This window comes from Chiloscyllium plagiosum, unplaced genomic scaffold, assembly GCF_037043375.1.
Source record: "Chiloscyllium plagiosum isolate Xiang-an unplaced genomic scaffold, Cpla_swu_hap1 HiC_scaffold_9, whole genome shotgun sequence".
NCBI lineage: Eukaryota > Metazoa > Chordata > Chondrichthyes > Orectolobiformes > Hemiscylliidae > Chiloscyllium > Chiloscyllium plagiosum.
This window is the reverse complement of record NW_028270147.1, coordinates 22,504,953-22,522,309: the sequence shown is the minus strand read 5'-3', so window position 1 is coordinate 22,522,309 and position 17,357 is coordinate 22,504,953. Positions and strand designations below refer to the sequence as shown.

The following is a 17,357-nucleotide window of genomic DNA, read 5'->3' as shown; positions in this document are numbered from 1 at the left end:
ATATTTCCAAGTCAGGATGGTGAGTGGCTTGGAAGGGAACTTGAAGGTGGTAGTGGTTCTATGTATCTGCTGCCCTTGTCCTTTGAAATGGTACTGTGGAAGGCCCTTTGAGTTGCTGTTATGCATCCTATAGATATTCTGCACACTCTATTCCACTGGTGATAGAGGATGTGAATATTTAAGTTGGTGGATGGAGTTCAGAGTGAAGTGGTCTACTTTGTCCTAGGTGGTGCTGAGCTTCTTGACTTGTCTTGGAGCTGCATCCATCCAGGCAAGCGAACAGTATTCCATTACACTCCTGACTTGTGCCTTGTAGATAATAGACAGGCTTTGGGGAGTCAGGAGGTGAGTTACTTGCTGCCTAATTCCCAGTCTATGATATACAGGTGTAACCACAACATATATATTTGGCCAATTTGGTTTCTGTTCAGTGGTAACCCGAGGATGTTGATGGTTGCAGTTCTGCACCACAACAACTGCACTCCTGTCTGAGTGGGATACATAGCAGGTGAATTATTTGCACAGCCTTTTCTGTCCGTTGTGTCTTTTGGTGTCTTCATTCTTGTCCCCTTCTCCTCCCCTGAAGCAATTGACATCTGTAGTGGTCCGCTATCTGATACTTAATGTAAATAATCACTCATCATAGGTGTTCTATAAAGTTTACCAGGACTGGATAGGATAAATGCAGGAAGAATGTTCCCACTGATCAGGGAGTCCATAACCTGGGGTCACTCCCTCCTATTGCCTGACCACAGAATGCTATTACCATTCATGAAGGAGTTTCCAACCAAAAGACTATGTGACAGCAAATGGTTTCTGTTATTAATTCAGTGTGGAGGCAAGGACAAATATACAGGATCCACTTGGAACTGCTTGTCAATGTGACTGTAAAATTAACAAAATATTTACAATAGCGTCGAGCATGAATTGTATTTCAGCTTCTCTGCCAGAATGTTTAAATGTATTAGTCCAGGGGCCATTTAGAATTGAGATGAGGAGAAATTTCTTTATCCAGAGAGTGGTGAACCTGTTGAAATCTCTGCCACAGAAAATGGTTGAGGTGAAAACATTACATGTTTTAAAGATGGGTTACATATAGCATTTAAGGTTAAAGGGATCAAAGAGTATAGAGCAAATGTGAGACGAGGTCATGGTGTTGGATGATTACCCATGATTGCCTTGAATAATGGAACAGGCTTGAAGGGATGAATGACCCATTCCCATTTGTAATCTGTACTTCTAAGTAAGTGACTGTCATTCGACTTTGAAAAGTGGACGAAATCAGATGTCATCTTTCCTCCCATCTATCTATGGTCAGTAGATAGAGATGTAAGTAGCTCTTCTCCAATAAGAGGCACCAAAATAAACAGCAACATCTCTATTGCTATCTCGAGTTAAGTTAGTTAATGCAACAGTAGTTGGGCAAATTAACGTAGGATGTTTTAAGCAACTCTCTCAGCTACTGGTTGGATAGGCTTGCTGAGTTTTTAAGAGATTTCCGTTGTTTCTGTGGCGATTTAGAATTAGCATGTGTCTGAGTCACTGGTGAAGAGTCATTAAATTGAGGGAGGTTTACTTATCTGTAATGATTTGTGTGTGTGAGTGGGGATGGGCTGAGGGTTTGAAACAGGCAGCGTCTGCTCTATTGAGTATTCCTCCCTCCTGCTGCCTGACCACAGAATGCTATTCTCTGTTGCTGGAAAGGCACAGCAGGTCAGGCAGCATCCAGGGACCTGAAGAAGGGCTTATGCCCGAAACATCGATTCTCCTACTCCTTGGATGCTGCCTGACCTGCTGCGCTTTTCCAGCAACACATTTTTCAGCTCTGATCTCCAGCATCTGCAGTCCTCACTTTCTCCACAGAATGCTATTGCCATTCATGAAGGAGTTTCCAACCAAGAGACTATGTGACAGCAAATGGTTTCTGTTATTGATTCAGTGTGGAGACAAGGACAAGTACAGGATCCACTTGGAACTGCTTGAACAATGTAACTGTAAAATTAACAAAATATTTACAATAGTGTCGAGCATGAATTATATTTCAGCTTCTCTGCCAGAATGTTTAAATGTATTAGTCCAAATGTATCAGTAACCAGTCCCTCCCTGTCTAATGTTTTAGCAAATGGCTTACACAGGCAGTAAATGTGGCCAACAGTAACCTTCACTTCTCTGGTAGTGAGGTTTAGCCCGTCCTTTGAAAAAAAAAATCTGTGTTAACTCCAGTGGGGTACAAAACAGGAGATAAGTGAAAAATGGAGCAAGGCACTTCAGACAGACAGCCAAGCCAGCCCTAATGATGTTGAATACCTTTACTATTTTTGTATATTCATACCCTCGCAATTCATGCCTGCAGATGGTGATCAGATCAGAGCTTTAAGTATAGCTTAAACAAACCAAAACCTTGGGAGTGCTAAAACTAAGTATTTACAATATAGATAAGATTGAAAAGCTGCACAAGGTAATGTCTTTCATTTTCATATCACAGAATATAGTTTCACTTTCTTGCTTGGGTTGTATTGCAAGTCTCTCCCCGTTTCTGTAACAGGTTCTGAAGCGGATGTGAGTAGAACCTCATTTATCGATGATGAAGCATCTTCCCATTTCCAAGTGGCTGGCTCAGTTGGGGCTCCCTGAATACTTCAGACTCTTTGATGAAGAATATGATGGTGTGGAGGTGAGTGTGACTAAACAGACAGACAATTCCGAACAAAATAGTAACCTGTCAACTAATAACCAAGAGAAAACATTATTCAGCTAATAACATTTTAAAGATATTTAATAGACAGCAGCTAGAGCTAATGTGATTCCTTTGTTCAAGAAAGGTAGCAGGGATAGGCCAGGTAGTTACAGACCAATCCATATGGCATCAGTGGTGGGGAAATTATTGGGAAAAATTCTGAGACAAGGATCAATTGAAACTTGGAAAGGCAGGGATAGTCAGTGCGCATTTGTTAAAATTATAGAATTCTCACAGTGTGGAAGCAAGCCATTCGATCCATCGAGTCCACATTGACTCTCTGAAGAGCACACACCCAAAACCGCCCCATTTCCCACAGCTAATCCACCCAGTCTGCACATGCCTGGACACTACGGGCAATTCAGCATGGCCAATCCACCTAACCTGCACATTTTTGAACTGAGGAAACCCACTTAGACACAGGAAGAATGTGCAAACTCCACACAGACAGTTGCCCGAGGGTGGAATCAAACCTGGGTCTATGGCACTGTGAGGCAGCAGTATTAACCACTGAGCCACCATGCCATCCTAAGAGGGAGTCTGATTAATTGAATTGAGTTTTTTGAAAATGTGACTAAACGTATTGATGAGGGTGGTTCTGTTGTTGTGGTTTACACTTTGGCCTTTGGCAAGGTCCCACATGGAAGGCTGGTTGAAAAGCCAAGTTGACAAACTAGATCTGAAATTGACATACAAATAAAAGGCGAAGTGTGACGTTGCAGTGTTGTTTTTGTAACGGAAAACTTGTTACCATTTGTACCGAGAGGGTGGTGCTGGAAAAGTGTAGCAGGTCAGGCAGCACCCAAGGAGCAGGAGAATTGATACTCCTGCTCCTTAGATGCTGCCTGACCTGCTGTGCTTTTCCAGCTGTCTGATCTCCAGCATCTGCAGTCCTCATTTTCTCCCACCATTGGTGCATCACAAGGATTGGTGCTGGGACCTACGATGTTTGTTATGTACATTTAATGACTTGGATGTGAATGTAGAAAGTTTAATTAGTAAGTTTGCAGAAGACACGAAAGTGAAGGGTCTGTTCTCAGGCTACCATCTAATATTGATCAGTTGCTAATTTGGACAGACGGAACAAAACCAGCAGTTGCTGGAGAAACTCAGTAGGTCAGACAGTACCTGTTGAGAGGAAACAGAGTTAATGTTTTGGGTCCAGTGACACTCTTCAGAATGGCAGGTGGAATTTAATCCTGAGAAGTGCAAGGTCATGTATTTTGGGATGCCTAATAAAGGAAGGCTGTATACAATGCATGGTAGATCTGGAGGGAGTACAAGTCCACACATCCCTCAGCACGGATAGGCAGAGTGGTGAAGGAGACATCTAGCTATCATTTGCTGGGGACAGAATACAGGAGCAAGGAAGTTTTTTGTTTTAAATTTATAAAATATTAGTGTGGGCAGAGATGGAATAGGGGGAGATACAGTACAGTGTCTGGGCCACCAGCTCTGCCTAGGGGGCCCCCCAGGATGACCTGCCCTGCTTGGACCCACACCTTCCCCAGGACTACCCCCACCTTTCGGACCACCCCCACCCTGCGGTAGGGGAGTGGGCCTCCCTGTCCACCACTGCTACTGCCCTCTTCTGGCCAGTTTGGGGATGGTTCCTCAGGTGGTCTCACAGAGGCCTTGCAGGCAGTCAAGCGTAAGAAGGTGGCATGGGTGAGTGATGGGGGGGAGAGGGAAACATGGTGGTGGGGCAATGGGGATGGGGGCAGGATGTGAGACAGGGAGGGTGAGGGTGTGGGGAGGGGAGATGTGGGGAAGACAGAGGGGGGATGTTGGTGTGCGCTCGCTTCCAGCTAGAGGGGTTTAACGCGGCACTCTCCCCGTTAAATAATCAAGATTGCGCTGTTGATGAACACTGTCCCTGGTGACTGGATCAGTTCAGACTCTATTCGCCGGAGTTTGAGGTGATGGGGGGGGAAGTTTGGGATTTTGTGGAAACCTACAAATTTCTAACAGGACGAGGCAGACTTGATGGGCTGAAGGGCCTGTCCTGTACTATATGATTCTCCGGGGGTTAAACAGCGCAACTGGGGGAAGTCAGCCAGTCCGAGACAGCAGGCTCCCAGACTGATTCCTGGGATGGCAGCAATGATGGCTGAGGGGAGATTGGATTGGCTTTGGGGTTTACATTCAATAGAATGTTAAAGAATGGGGGGAATCTTATAGAAAACGATAAAATTTGAACAGGACTAGTTTAAGGTGAGAGGAGAAAGATTTAAAATGGACCCAAGAGGCACCTTCCATGCAGAGGGTGATGCGTGTATGGAATGTGCTGCCAGAGAAAGTGGTGGAGGCTGGTACAATTACAACATTTAAAAGGCATCTGGATGGGTATATGAATAGGAAGGGTTTAGAGGGATATGATCCAAATGCTGGCAAATGGCACTAGATTAATTTAGGATATCTGGTCGGCATGGATGAGTTGGTCCGAAGGGTCTGTTTCTGTGCTGTACGCGTGGTGACTCTATGACTACAACTGCATACGTTACCAGAAGGACCTGATTGCACTGAAGAGGATGCAGAGGAGATTCACCAAGATGTTGCCTGAGATGGAAGGACCTCAGTTATGAGGAGAGACTGGATAGGCTGAGTTTGATTTTCTGAAAACAGAGATGGCTGAGTGAGGATCTGAATCAGGTGCACAAAACTATGAGAAGCTAGACCGGGCAGATCATGAGAATCTTTTTCCCCATGGCTGACTTGTCTAAGACCAGAAGGTTTAAGATGAGGAACAAGTGGTTTGGAGGAGATATAAGGAATTTTTTTTAACCCAGAGGATGGTAAACTAATGGAATGCAGTATTTGAGAGGAGATAGTTACTCTCGCAACATTTAAAAAACATCTGGAAGAGTACTTAAAATGCCGGAGCCGAGTAGGCTATGGACCAAGTGCAGGCAAATTGTGGTTTGGTGTTTGTTGGTTGGCATAGACATGGTGGACCGAAGCGTCTGGGATTTCTATGCTGTTTGACTCTAAAGTTCAATATCTATTTGTAGTGGAAAAGCTGACTACCCTTTTACTCTCTAATGAAACTATATTGAGGCTAGTGTGAAACCTCTTTACCACCACCCAACAGTGAGGTCAGCTAGCTCATTACAGATGAGGTGTCAAACCTGGTATCTTGCTGGCTGATGGGCTCCGTTCTCCCTGGCTGTCCGTGGGAAGGCTGGAAAATCAAAAAGAGCAGGAGGGTGGATCTGATCACCAATTTTTCAATAGTAAAATCTCTCTTTTGTTTCTCCTGCATTGATATAGTGATATTATTGTTAGACTATTAATCCAGAAACACAAGTAATATTCTAGGGCCCAGTGTTTAATTTCTGCCCTGGTCGTTTAAATTTTTCATTGAGCCTTCCATCATGGCTGATCATCCAACTCTGTATCCAGTTTGCACTTTCTCCCCATACTCTTTGGTTCCTTTAGCCTAGAGAACCATACCTTAACCCCTTGAAAACATTTCAATGTTTTGGCTGGAATCGCTTTCTGTGGCGAAGAACTGCCCAGGCTCTCAATTTCTCCTCGTTCCGGTAAGAGGAGTCGAGTAGGTTGGTCCTGTACTCACTGGAATTTAGAAGAATGAGAGACACCCTTAATTAAAACATACAAGTTTCTCAGGAGATATGTGACAGGGTAGGTGCGGAAACATTGTTTCCCCTTGTGGGAGAGTCCAGGACCAGAGGACGTATCTCAGAGTAATGAGCCAAGGATCATCAGATTTGCCATGATCTCAAAGAATGGCAGAACAGGCTTGATGGACTGAATGGCCTACTCCTGCTCCTATGTCTTATGCTCCAGCGGAGTCAGTGTTCGGAGTAACTGGTGAGCTAGAGTGTGATCAGCATTTTGGAACAAGCAAACCCCATATCAGTAGGTGAGGTTGCCAAGGAGTAGAAATGTTTAGGGCTACATTACTGTATTTGCAAAGGCAGTCTTAAGTAATTAACTTCTGCTGAACTTGTGGGCCACTGGTTTTGATTGTATAGCGTTGTGAGCTCTTGTTTCTTCAATGGTTCTGGGGAACAACCATTTCTTTATGTCGTCTTTGGAATCACCCGTTTGTGTCAGAGATTTCAGTTGAACTTGCATATAACCTCATCTCACCAATCCCAACTACACCCAGTGACAATCCCCAATACTGTAAAATACTGGCGCTGCATGATACCAGTCTATCATTAAATAAATAACTTGGGATCAGGAGGAAGAATAATAAGTCTTCTCCAGCAAATAGTTCAACTTATCCAGCCATTCCTGATAAGAAATTCTTCTTATCTTTACCAATTGCTTGTTCGATTTAATGTTTTACTAAGAAAAGCTGATGTGCTGAATGAGACCCATGCCCAGTTATGCTGTTTAGTTGTGACAAATAGAATGGAAGATTAAAAAGATGGTTGGAACAGGGCCCTTCTATTGAAGTTTACACCCTTCAATTCCGTCTTTCTTTTTCTACGTTATCTGGATGATTTTATTGGTGTAGAGTCTGTAAAACAACATGGATTTAAGACAGCTTTGCAATTTTCCTTATCCATAATCACTCACTACATTAGCAATTTGACCCTCAAATTAAATGCATGAGAAATATTATTCCCTAATTCCTAATTGCTTTAGGATTATTAGATTCTAATTAGTACTTGCACCAGAAATATTATCCATTAGTTACAACACTGACTAGAAAAGTTATACCTTTAATAGGTAACTCTAACAAAAATTTGTCATTCCCTAATCAGTAACTGTACGAGGAATATTGACCCCTGACCAGTAGCTGCAGAGAAACTTAATATCTTCATTACTAAGCCCTTGGGATTTCATCTTCAAGTTAGTAAATGTATTTGGGATTGCATCTCCTAATTATGAATTCCACTTGGACTATGAGCTCCTAATTACCAACTGCATGAAATATTTATAATGTGATTGCTTCCTACATTTGGAATATAATTCCCTAATTATTAGCGGCACTACAGATGTACAGCCCTGATTACAGACACTTTGAATTTCATGCTCAAATCCTACATTCTGTAGGAATATCATTCCTTAATTATTAAATCATGAGAGATTTAAACAAATCAGACAGGGAAAACCTCTTTCAGCTCACAGAAGCGCGAGAGATAATTGGCAAATTAAACAATGGAGAAATGTGGTGAAACCTTTTTAGGAAACAAGCTGTTAAGAATTAGTTTCATAGAATCATTAAAATCCCTACAGTGTGGAGGCAGACCTATCAAGTCCACACTGACCCTCCAAAGAGCATTCCAAACAGACTCACTCCCACCCCCTACTCTATCCTTGTAACCCTGCATTTTCCCAATGCTGAGCCACCTAGTCTGCACTTCCCTGGACAATGGGGGCAATTTATCATGGCCGCTCTGCCTAACCTGCGCATCTTTGTTGGACAAAACCGGAGCACCTGCAGGAAACCTCTGCAGACACGGGAAGAATGTGCAAATTCCACAGGCAGTCGCCCCAGGCCGGATTAAACCCGGGTCCCCGCTGCTGTGAGGCAGTAATGCTAATGACTGAGCCACAGTGCTGCATGAGAATGTGACAGAGGCAGCTTCAATCAAAACATTCAAGAGGGAATTGGATTATTATCTGAAAGGGATGGTTATGCAGAGTTACCAGGAGAAGAGCACCAAATATAGCACTAGGGCTGGATGAACCGCTCTGTAAGCTGTAAACTAATTGAACTAGGCATTACATCCTTCAGACGCAGAGTAGAAATTTAATTAACAAAAACACAACTTGCTGGTGAAACTAAGCAGGTCTGGCAGCATCCATGGGGAGATAAGAGTTAACATTCCAAGTCCAATGAAACTCTTATGGCTTCATCAGAGTCACCAGACTCTGCTTTCTCCCCACAGATGCTGCCAGACCTGCTGAGTTTCTCCAGCAAGTTGTATCCTTGTTTCAGATGTCCAGCCTCTGCAGTTTTTTTTATATTATTGAAACTTAATTAATTTGGTTGCATTTTTTTGATCTTCTGGATAAACCATTTGTATCATTGTTGAACATGATATACATTATGATTCCAGGGGATATTACTATTTTCAAGTCAGATCCCTGAATGACATCTGGCTTGATGGATCATATTTAATGTTGGGTTTTCACTGAGGCATAAGCCTACAAGGCTGCAGATTTGATTTTAATAAAACACCAAGAATAATGCACAAAAGCAATAAGAAATAAAATAAACCTGTTGAAGTATAACAGCATGAAAAATCACAGAGCAAAACAAAATCCATCTACTTCCTATCATTATCACTTTATAATTAATTAAAATCTGGAGAAATTTTCCTTCCCTAACAAATTGACCAATTGAATTAATTGCTTCATATCAGTTCCTGTGCTATGAGCTGTGAGAACATTTCACTTTATCATTTCAAGATCTCAGCTGTATGACTTTCTAAGTTTATTGCAGAATTCTAGCCAGAAACCCACTGGTATAGAACTTTCACAAACTACACTCTTTTTTAACTGATATAATTTATTCCCTTAACAGCTCAGAATAATGTTCTTTCCTGGGAAAAATTATACTTGTACCTGATCACAGTCAGGTCTCCTTTGAACTGAGAGTTTGGAGGAAGGGTCATTGGACCTGAAACATTAACTCTGAGTTCTCTCTGCAGATGCTGCTAGACTTGCTGAGCTTTTCCAGCAATTTTTGTTTCTGTTTCTTTGAACTGAACCCAGAAGCTTATCAATGTTTTTTTTAATAAAGCATGTTGATTCTCAATTCCACCAGCTAATCACTTAAAGTTCTCTGTCTCCTGTCATGTACCCCCAAAATATGAACAAAATCTATTTACACTCCAGGCATCCTGAACTTCACCTGCTCCCTGATACATATTGGTTTAAAATCATGGTTCCTGAAACACTGATTTATTAACTAGTTTGAAGTCTAAATTCTAAAAGAAAGACATACAAACCGCACACCTTTCATCTAACACGACAGATTATGTTGATAGTTGAGTATGACAAGAGTTCATTTATTTAAAGAGTGGATATGTAAGCAGTAATGAAAATTTCGGTCTGCCTTTGTATTAAATGATTTTCCAACCATTTAGATAAGCTTATCTTGAAACAAAATTCTTATCTACATTACTAAACGATATGATTCATCATTACTGATCTTATGCTTCATTTGGATTGGACTTTCACTTTATCCATATATTTCTCCCTCAATCCTTTATGGCTGTCTTAAACTTGCAAACAGTGACTGCTCATTGACATTCAGTTCTAGAAGTATTGGGATTTCTGCAGTCCATTGCTGAAAAGGCCAACAGAGCCTTAGCAGTGAATGACATTAAGCTTGATCATCCAACACAGTTAAGTGTTCTGTCAGATATTCATACAACCTCACTTGCAGTGATTAACAGCAACTTTCAGTGGTAACCCCCAACTGATTATTCCCCCCCTCAGTGACCCAAAAGCAGTGGTGCCAATGGTTAGCCGACGGAGATCTGCTGATTCAGCAAAGTCCTGGATTCAAGTCCAGAAATTTCCTGCTTATCATTGCCTTATAAATTTGCTGAGCCATTGGCAAGTGGACAGTCTAGGGGAGGCTTTAATTATGATATCAAGAGTCCAGGAAAATATACTTAGAAGATAAATCAGGTGTCGAGCAATACAAGTAATTTACTTTCTAAACTTTCTTTAAACGGAATGTATTACAGAGAAACCCCACCGAGGAGGTTATCCTTTGAGTTTAATTGCTGTCAGGATCTGACATGATTGATCTTGTACTGTTTATAAATCCACAGTCGAACTTTTAAGTCTAGTTTTAAAGGTCAAATTACAGTTTATCTTAACTAGAGGTAGCTGTAAAATTGACTAGTCATTTTAAAGAGCCCTGTAAATGTAGTTTTATGGGTTTTGAACTGGAGTCTAAATGAAAGTAAGAAATGCTGGTGATGAACTGAAAACAAGGGGATTGGTGTATTAATCCCTTGCTGACTGATGTTATAGTCTGGGGCTTTGTTATGCTGATTCTCATTTAAAACAAGTGCGATAGTGCATTTACTTGCTGCTTACTGGTTCAAGAATATTGGTGGATGTGTTTAAACAATGCCACATGTTACACATAATAGCACGTCCCAAACATACATTTAAACTAAGAAAATCCTTAAACAGTCAAAGAAAACCTTATATAACACAATTTGTTAAAACTATAGACTAAAATTGCCCATTATTAAATGGATTGTTTTTGGGGATTGTCTCATCATGGGTCTCAGGGGCATTTCTCAAGCTAACCTCAGCTCTTCATCTGTTTGCTGTCCTTCTCATGCAATCATGTAGCAGGAAAGCTGGAATTCCTGCTGTTGCTCGAACATTTCAGCAAACAAGACATAGGGCACCACATTAAAAGCTCAGCTTCGCCCTACCACCAGCCAGGAACTACCTTGCACACAATCCTCTTAGGAAACTGAAACGTTACACAAAGGAAAGTTGGCAACTCTTTTTCCAGATGGGGGATGGTCAAGAGCAGAGCCAGTGTCTACTGAGAAAACCACCCGAAGAGACCAAGACACCAAACAGAGAGAGCAGAAGATGAAGATTAAAATGTTTCAGTCCAAACATTGCTAGCCTGATATCCCACCAAATCACAAGACAGAGCTTCCAATGAAATAATATCTTTCCGTAATGAAGGGGAGCAAAACTGCTCACAGGTATAGTCAGCATGACTTTGTGCATGAGAAATCATGTCTCACGAACTTGATTGAGTTTTTTGAAGAAGTAACAAAGAGGATTGATGAGGGCAGAGCAGTGGACTTGATCGAAATGAACTTCAGTAAGGCATTCGAGAAGGTTCCCCATGGGAGACTGATTAGCAAGATTAGATCTCATGGCACACAAGGCGAACTAGCCATTTGGATACAGAACTGGCTCAAAGGTATAAGACAGAGCGTGGTGTGGCAGGGTTGCTTTTCAGACTGGAGGCCTGTGACCAGTGATGTATTACAAGGATCGGTGCTGTTTGCACTGCTTTTGTCATTTATGTAAATTCTTTGAATGTGAACATAAGAGGTATAGTTAGTAAATTTGCAGATGACACCAAAATTGGAGGTGTAGTGGATAGTGAAGAAGGTTACTCAGTGTACGATGGGATCTTGATAGATAGATAGATCTTGATAGATGGAGTTTATTTTAGATAAATGTGAGGTGCTGCATTTTGGGAAAAGAAATCTTAGCAGGACTTATACACTTAATGGTAAAGTCCTAGGGAGTGTTGCTGAACAAAGAGACCTTGGAGTGCAGGTTCATAGCTCCTTGAGACTGGAGTTGCAGGTAGATAGGACAGTGAAGAAGGCGTTTGGTATGCTTTCCTTTATTGGTCAGAGTATTGAGTACAGGAGTTGGGAGGTTATGTTGCAGCTGTACAGGATATTCGTTTGGCCACTGTTGGAATATTGTGTGCAATTCTGGTCTCCTTCCTATCGGAAAGATGTTGTGAAACTTGAAAGGGTTCAGAAAAGATTTACAAGGATGTTGCCAGGGTTGGAGGATTTGAACTATAGGGAGAGGCTGAACAGGCTGGGCTGTTTTCTCTGGAGCATCGGAGGCTGAGGGATGACCTTTATTTCAGTTTACAAAATTATGAGGGGCATGGATAGGATAAATGGACAAAGTCTTTTCCCTGGGATCCGGGGAGTCCAGTAGAGGGCATAGGTTTAGGGTGAGAGGAGAAAGATAGAAAAGAGACCTAAGGGGCAACTTTTTCACGCAGAGGGTGGTACGTGTATGGAATGAGCTGCCAGAGGATGTGGTGGAGGCTGGCAACATTTAAGAGGCATTTGGATGGGCATATGAATAGGAAGGGTTTGGAGGGATATGTCCCGGTGCTGGCAGGTGGGACTAGATTGGGTTGGGATTTCTGGTTGGCATGGACGGGTTGGACCGAAGGGTCTGTTTCCATGTTGTACATCTCTATGACTCTATGACGTTTGGTATGCTGTTCTTTATTGATCAAAGTATTGAGTATAGAAGTTGGGAGGTCATGTTGCGGCTGTACAGGACATTGGTTCAGCCATTTTTTGGAATATTGCGTGCAATTCCAGTCTCCTTCCTATCAGAAAGACGTTGTGAAATTTGAAAGGGTTCAGAAAAGATTTACAAGGGTGTTGCCAGGGTTGGAGGGTTTGAGCTGTAGGGAAAGGCTGAATAGACTGGGGCTGTTTTCCCTGGAGCGTTGGAGGCTGAGGGGCGACCTTTATAGAGGTTTACAAAATCATGAGGGGCATGGATAGGATTAATAGACAAAGTTTTCTTTTCATCTAGGGTGGGGGAGTCCAGAACTAGAGGGCTTATGTTTAGGGTGAGAGGGGAAAGATATTAAAGGGACCTAAGGGACAATTTTTTCACGTAGAGGGTGGTGCATGTATGGAATGAGCTGCCAGAGGAAGCTGGTACAATTACAGCATTTAAAAGACATCTGGATGGGTATATTAATAGGAAGGTTTAAGAGGGATATGGGCCAAGTGCTGGCAGGTGGGGCTAGATTAGGTTAGGATATCTGGTCAGCATGGACGAGTTGGACTGAAGGGTCTGTTTCTGTGCTGTACATCTCTATGACTCTATGGTCTTACCAATACCTTGTACAGTTGCAGTCAGTCTTTTTAATTCTTGTACATCAACCCCCTTGAAATAAGGGCCAACATTCCATTAGCTTTCCTGATTGCCTACTACATCTGTGTGCTACCTTTGTGTTTCAGGCACAAGTACCCCACCCCAAATACCTTTGTTTTTGCAGACTTCTACAAATTTCTCCATTTCAATACAATGCTGTTCTTTTGTTTTCCCTTCCAAAAATGGCAATTTCACTTTCTCCCACATGGTCCTTCATTTGCCAGCTTACTGCCCACCTACCTAATCTGTCAATATCTCTCTGGAAATTGTTTATATCCCTCTCGCAAATTGTCTTTCCAGCTGTTTTGCCATCTAGAAATTTGGCTACAATACATTCACTTCCTTCCTCCAAGTCATGAATATATTTTATAAACATTTACAGTCCCAGCAGTGATCCCTGTGGGACCCCACTGGTCACAGGTTATCAACCGAAAAAGAACCCCTTATCCCCTCTCGCTGTTTCTGGCCCATTAGCCAATTCTCTATCCATGCCTGTATACTATTCCCAACTCCATGGATCTTAGGTTATGATTTAACGTTTTGTGAGGTATCTCTGAAAGTCCAATTCAACATATCTATGAGTTTCCCCTCTATCCGCACTGGTTGAGACGTCCTAGCAAAACTGTAATAAATAAGCCAGACATAATTTCCCTTTCATGAAGCCATGCTGACTATGCTTGATTAGATTGTGGTATTCCAAATGTGCTGCTGTTATTTCCTTAATAATTGATTCCAACATTTTTCCAACAATATATGTTAGACTAATCAGCCTGTAGCTTTTTGACTCCCTCACATTTAGAATAGGGGTGTCACATTAGCAGTTTCCAATCCTCTGATACTTCTCCAGAATCTAACGATTTTTGGAAAATTACAGCCAATGCATCCACTGTCTTTGTCGCTATCTCGGTTACGATCCTCAGGTGTAAACCATCAGGCTAAGGCCTTTAGCCCTATTAGTTTTTCTAAGATTATTTCTCTACACTTGGCGATGGTACTTAATTCCTCCACCATACCCTTTAATATTAGTGGGAAGCTTGTAGTATCTTCCACTTTAAAGACTTTAACCTCTCTGCCATTTCTTTGTTCCTCATTCCCCATAACTATATCCCCAGATTTATTTTTAAAGGGGCCTATCACTTTGACCTCTCTGTTCACTTTGACCTTTCTTTTCCTTTTTATACATTTAAGGAAGACCTTACTATCAGTTTTTATATTCCTTGCTAGTTTACTCTTGTGTTTATTTTCTTATCGCATCTCACAAACTTGATTGAATTTTTCTTGAGGAAGCAACCAAGAGGATTGATGAGGGCACAGCAGTAGGTGTTGTTTATATGGAGGAGAAAGTGAGGTCTGCAGATGCTGGAGATCAGAGCTGAAAATGTGTTGCTGGAACAGCGCAGCAGGTCAGGCAGCATCCAAGGAACAGGAGAATCGACGTTTCGGGCTTATGCCCGAAACGTCGATTCTCCTGTTCCTTGGATGCTGCCTGACCTGCTGCGCTGTTCCAGCAACACATTTTCAGCAGTTGTTTATATGGACTTTAGTAAAGCCTTTGACAAGGTTCCACATATGGGATTCAGGTGACCTTGCCAGTTGGATACAAAATTGGCTTTATGGTAGGAGACAGACAGTGAAGGAGGAATGTTTTTCGGACTGGAGGCCTGTGACCAGCGGTGTTCGACAGGCGTCGGGTGGCTAGGGTTTCCAAATGATTTGAACATTTTCCTTCCTCCTGACCTCAGGCCAGCAGGTTTGTAGCTCCTAGCTTCCTCTCTCCCTCCTTTCTCAAATAATGGAATTACATTTACAATCTTTCAAGCTATGCTGGCCATTCCGGACTCCATAAAACTTTGGATGATGACCAACAATACAACATTTCCTCTACCTCTTTCAACACTTTAGGATATAAATCATCAGGGTATTTATCAACCTTCAGTCCCAACAATTTCTCCAGTGCTAGTTATTTTGCTATTACTAATTTCTTTGCTATTACTTCCAACAGAATTTGATCAATGATCTTGTTTGAACAGTAAACTGCTATGTGTTGACAGACGGTGTTGTGCGTATGTTTTGATAAGATTGGCTCACCTGCCAGAGGCATAGGTTTTCTGAATGATTAGCTGCCTGTTTAGATGAGTAATAGATGACAGGCTAATTTAGAATCAGTCCTTGTGCACATCCCCGTTAATCGACAGTGAGATGGCAGAAAATGTTGGTCTTCCCTGAGGCAGGATACTTCCCAATTGCAGACCAGCAACTACTTTATTCAAAATGTCGTCCCGGAGTTTTCCTTCAATTTTTAAAGTTCCCATTGCATCAACAATGGCTTTGGCCAAGGAAGGTCGATCTTGAATTGCCACAGAGGTAATTTGTTACATTTCCATCTATTCCTGTATACTTTTTATTCACCTATATATTTTGGGGGCAATTATTAATGTGTAATTTGTTTTTATTTCTTTGACCCAGCACACAGGAAGTGGAGACAGAGTCGTAGAAGACTCTGTATAGAGATAGCTTGATGAGAATTGGAAAACATTACTTTGATAGGGTTTCTTCCAACAGGAAGGATTCAGTTGGGGTAACTTTGTAGTTAATGACTGAATATCAAACTAGAAATGGTGAAAGCACTTATTTGGACTGTTAAATGGAGAGCTCCCCCTAGCATTAGCCCTCATTTCCCCATCCCCCATCTTATCCCAGTCCCAAGCCTCTAACTTGGCATCACCCACTTGACCTGTCCATTATCTTGGTAAAAACAATGAGGATTTTACTGCTCCTCGGATGCTGCCTGAACTGCTGTGCTCTTCCAGCACCACGAATCCAGAATCTGTCCATTATCTTTCCCATTTATCCACCACACCCTCCTCTCCAACCTATCACCTCTCTCACCTTCATCAACCAATTGCATTCCCAGCTACCTGCCCCCCACCCTCCCCTCCCATTTATCTCCAGCCCCCCAGCCTACGAACCTTGTCCCTGATGAAGGGCTTATGCCCGAAGCGTCAATTTTTCTGCTCCTCGGATGCTGCCTGACCTGCTGTGCTTTTCCAGCACCACACTCTCGACTCTGATCTCCAACATCTGCAATCCTCACTTTCTCCCCCTAACACTAGCCAGTTTCAAGATGGTGTAGCAGGAATTGCAATGGAACTAGATAGGGAGCCGCTTGATGACAATGGCTGCAGTAGCACACAGTACTGGTGTCATGCAGACCCCAGCTCCTACGTCATGTTCACATACCAGTATGTGGGAGGAACCAGCTGCATAAATCTTTATCCTTTGCATTGAGAATCCAATTCACTAACAGCAATTTATATTCATATAGCAACTTTAAGATACCACAAAAGATGTCATAGCTAATGAAGTACTTCAGAAGTGTGGTCACTTTTGTAATCTGACAGCCAATTGCTCCACAGCACAATGCGGTAATGACCAGGTTGTTAGATTTTAGGAATGTTGGTTGAGCAATAAATATTTCCTACGATGTCAGAAAGAACTCCACTTCCCTTCTTTGAAATTGTGCCATGGAACTTTTACGCTCCCCTGAGAGAATGGGCAGGGGGTGCTGAGTTTTGCTGAATGAGATGGAGATCAAAATGTATCCATCAGAAAGTGGCTAGGCTGATATCCTACCAGGTGATAAAACATAGAGAAAAGGCAAGAAAGTGGAATTGGGGGTTATCAGATCAGCCGTCATCTCGTTGAATGATTGAGCAGACTTGATAGGCTGAATGATCTACTTCTGTTCCTGTGGCAAACTTGCCATTGGAGTGTGGAATTCTTGGAGCTGGATGTTATCTGTTGATGCATTATGGGATCACAGTCACTCCCCCGATATAGAAGGCAGCTCCAATCACTGCTGCTGCTCAGGTCTCCCAGTGCCACATTGGTTACAGGGAGAGGGCTGGTGGCTTCCCTTGCTGTGTTGGCCAGCTTCTGCCTTGGGCAATCACCTGCCATACCGTCAGAGGCCAGTTCCTGCCTTGGG

The 17,357-nt window shown here is 42.3% G+C and overlaps 1 protein-coding gene across 1 annotated transcript in view; it reads left to right on the top strand.

Annotated features, from left to right (window-relative positions):
• Positions 1-17,357, top strand: part of bcar3 (BCAR3 adaptor protein, NSP family member) — a 188,151-nt gene that overhangs the window by 16,687 nt on the left and 154,107 nt on the right. The window contains exon 2 of the mRNA XM_087990469.1: positions 2,546-2,674. Coding sequence (XP_087846595.1) covers positions 2,582-2,674 — 93 coding nt within the window. The 5' untranslated portion in view covers positions 2,546-2,581. The remainder of the gene's footprint in view (positions 1-2,545; positions 2,675-17,357) is intronic.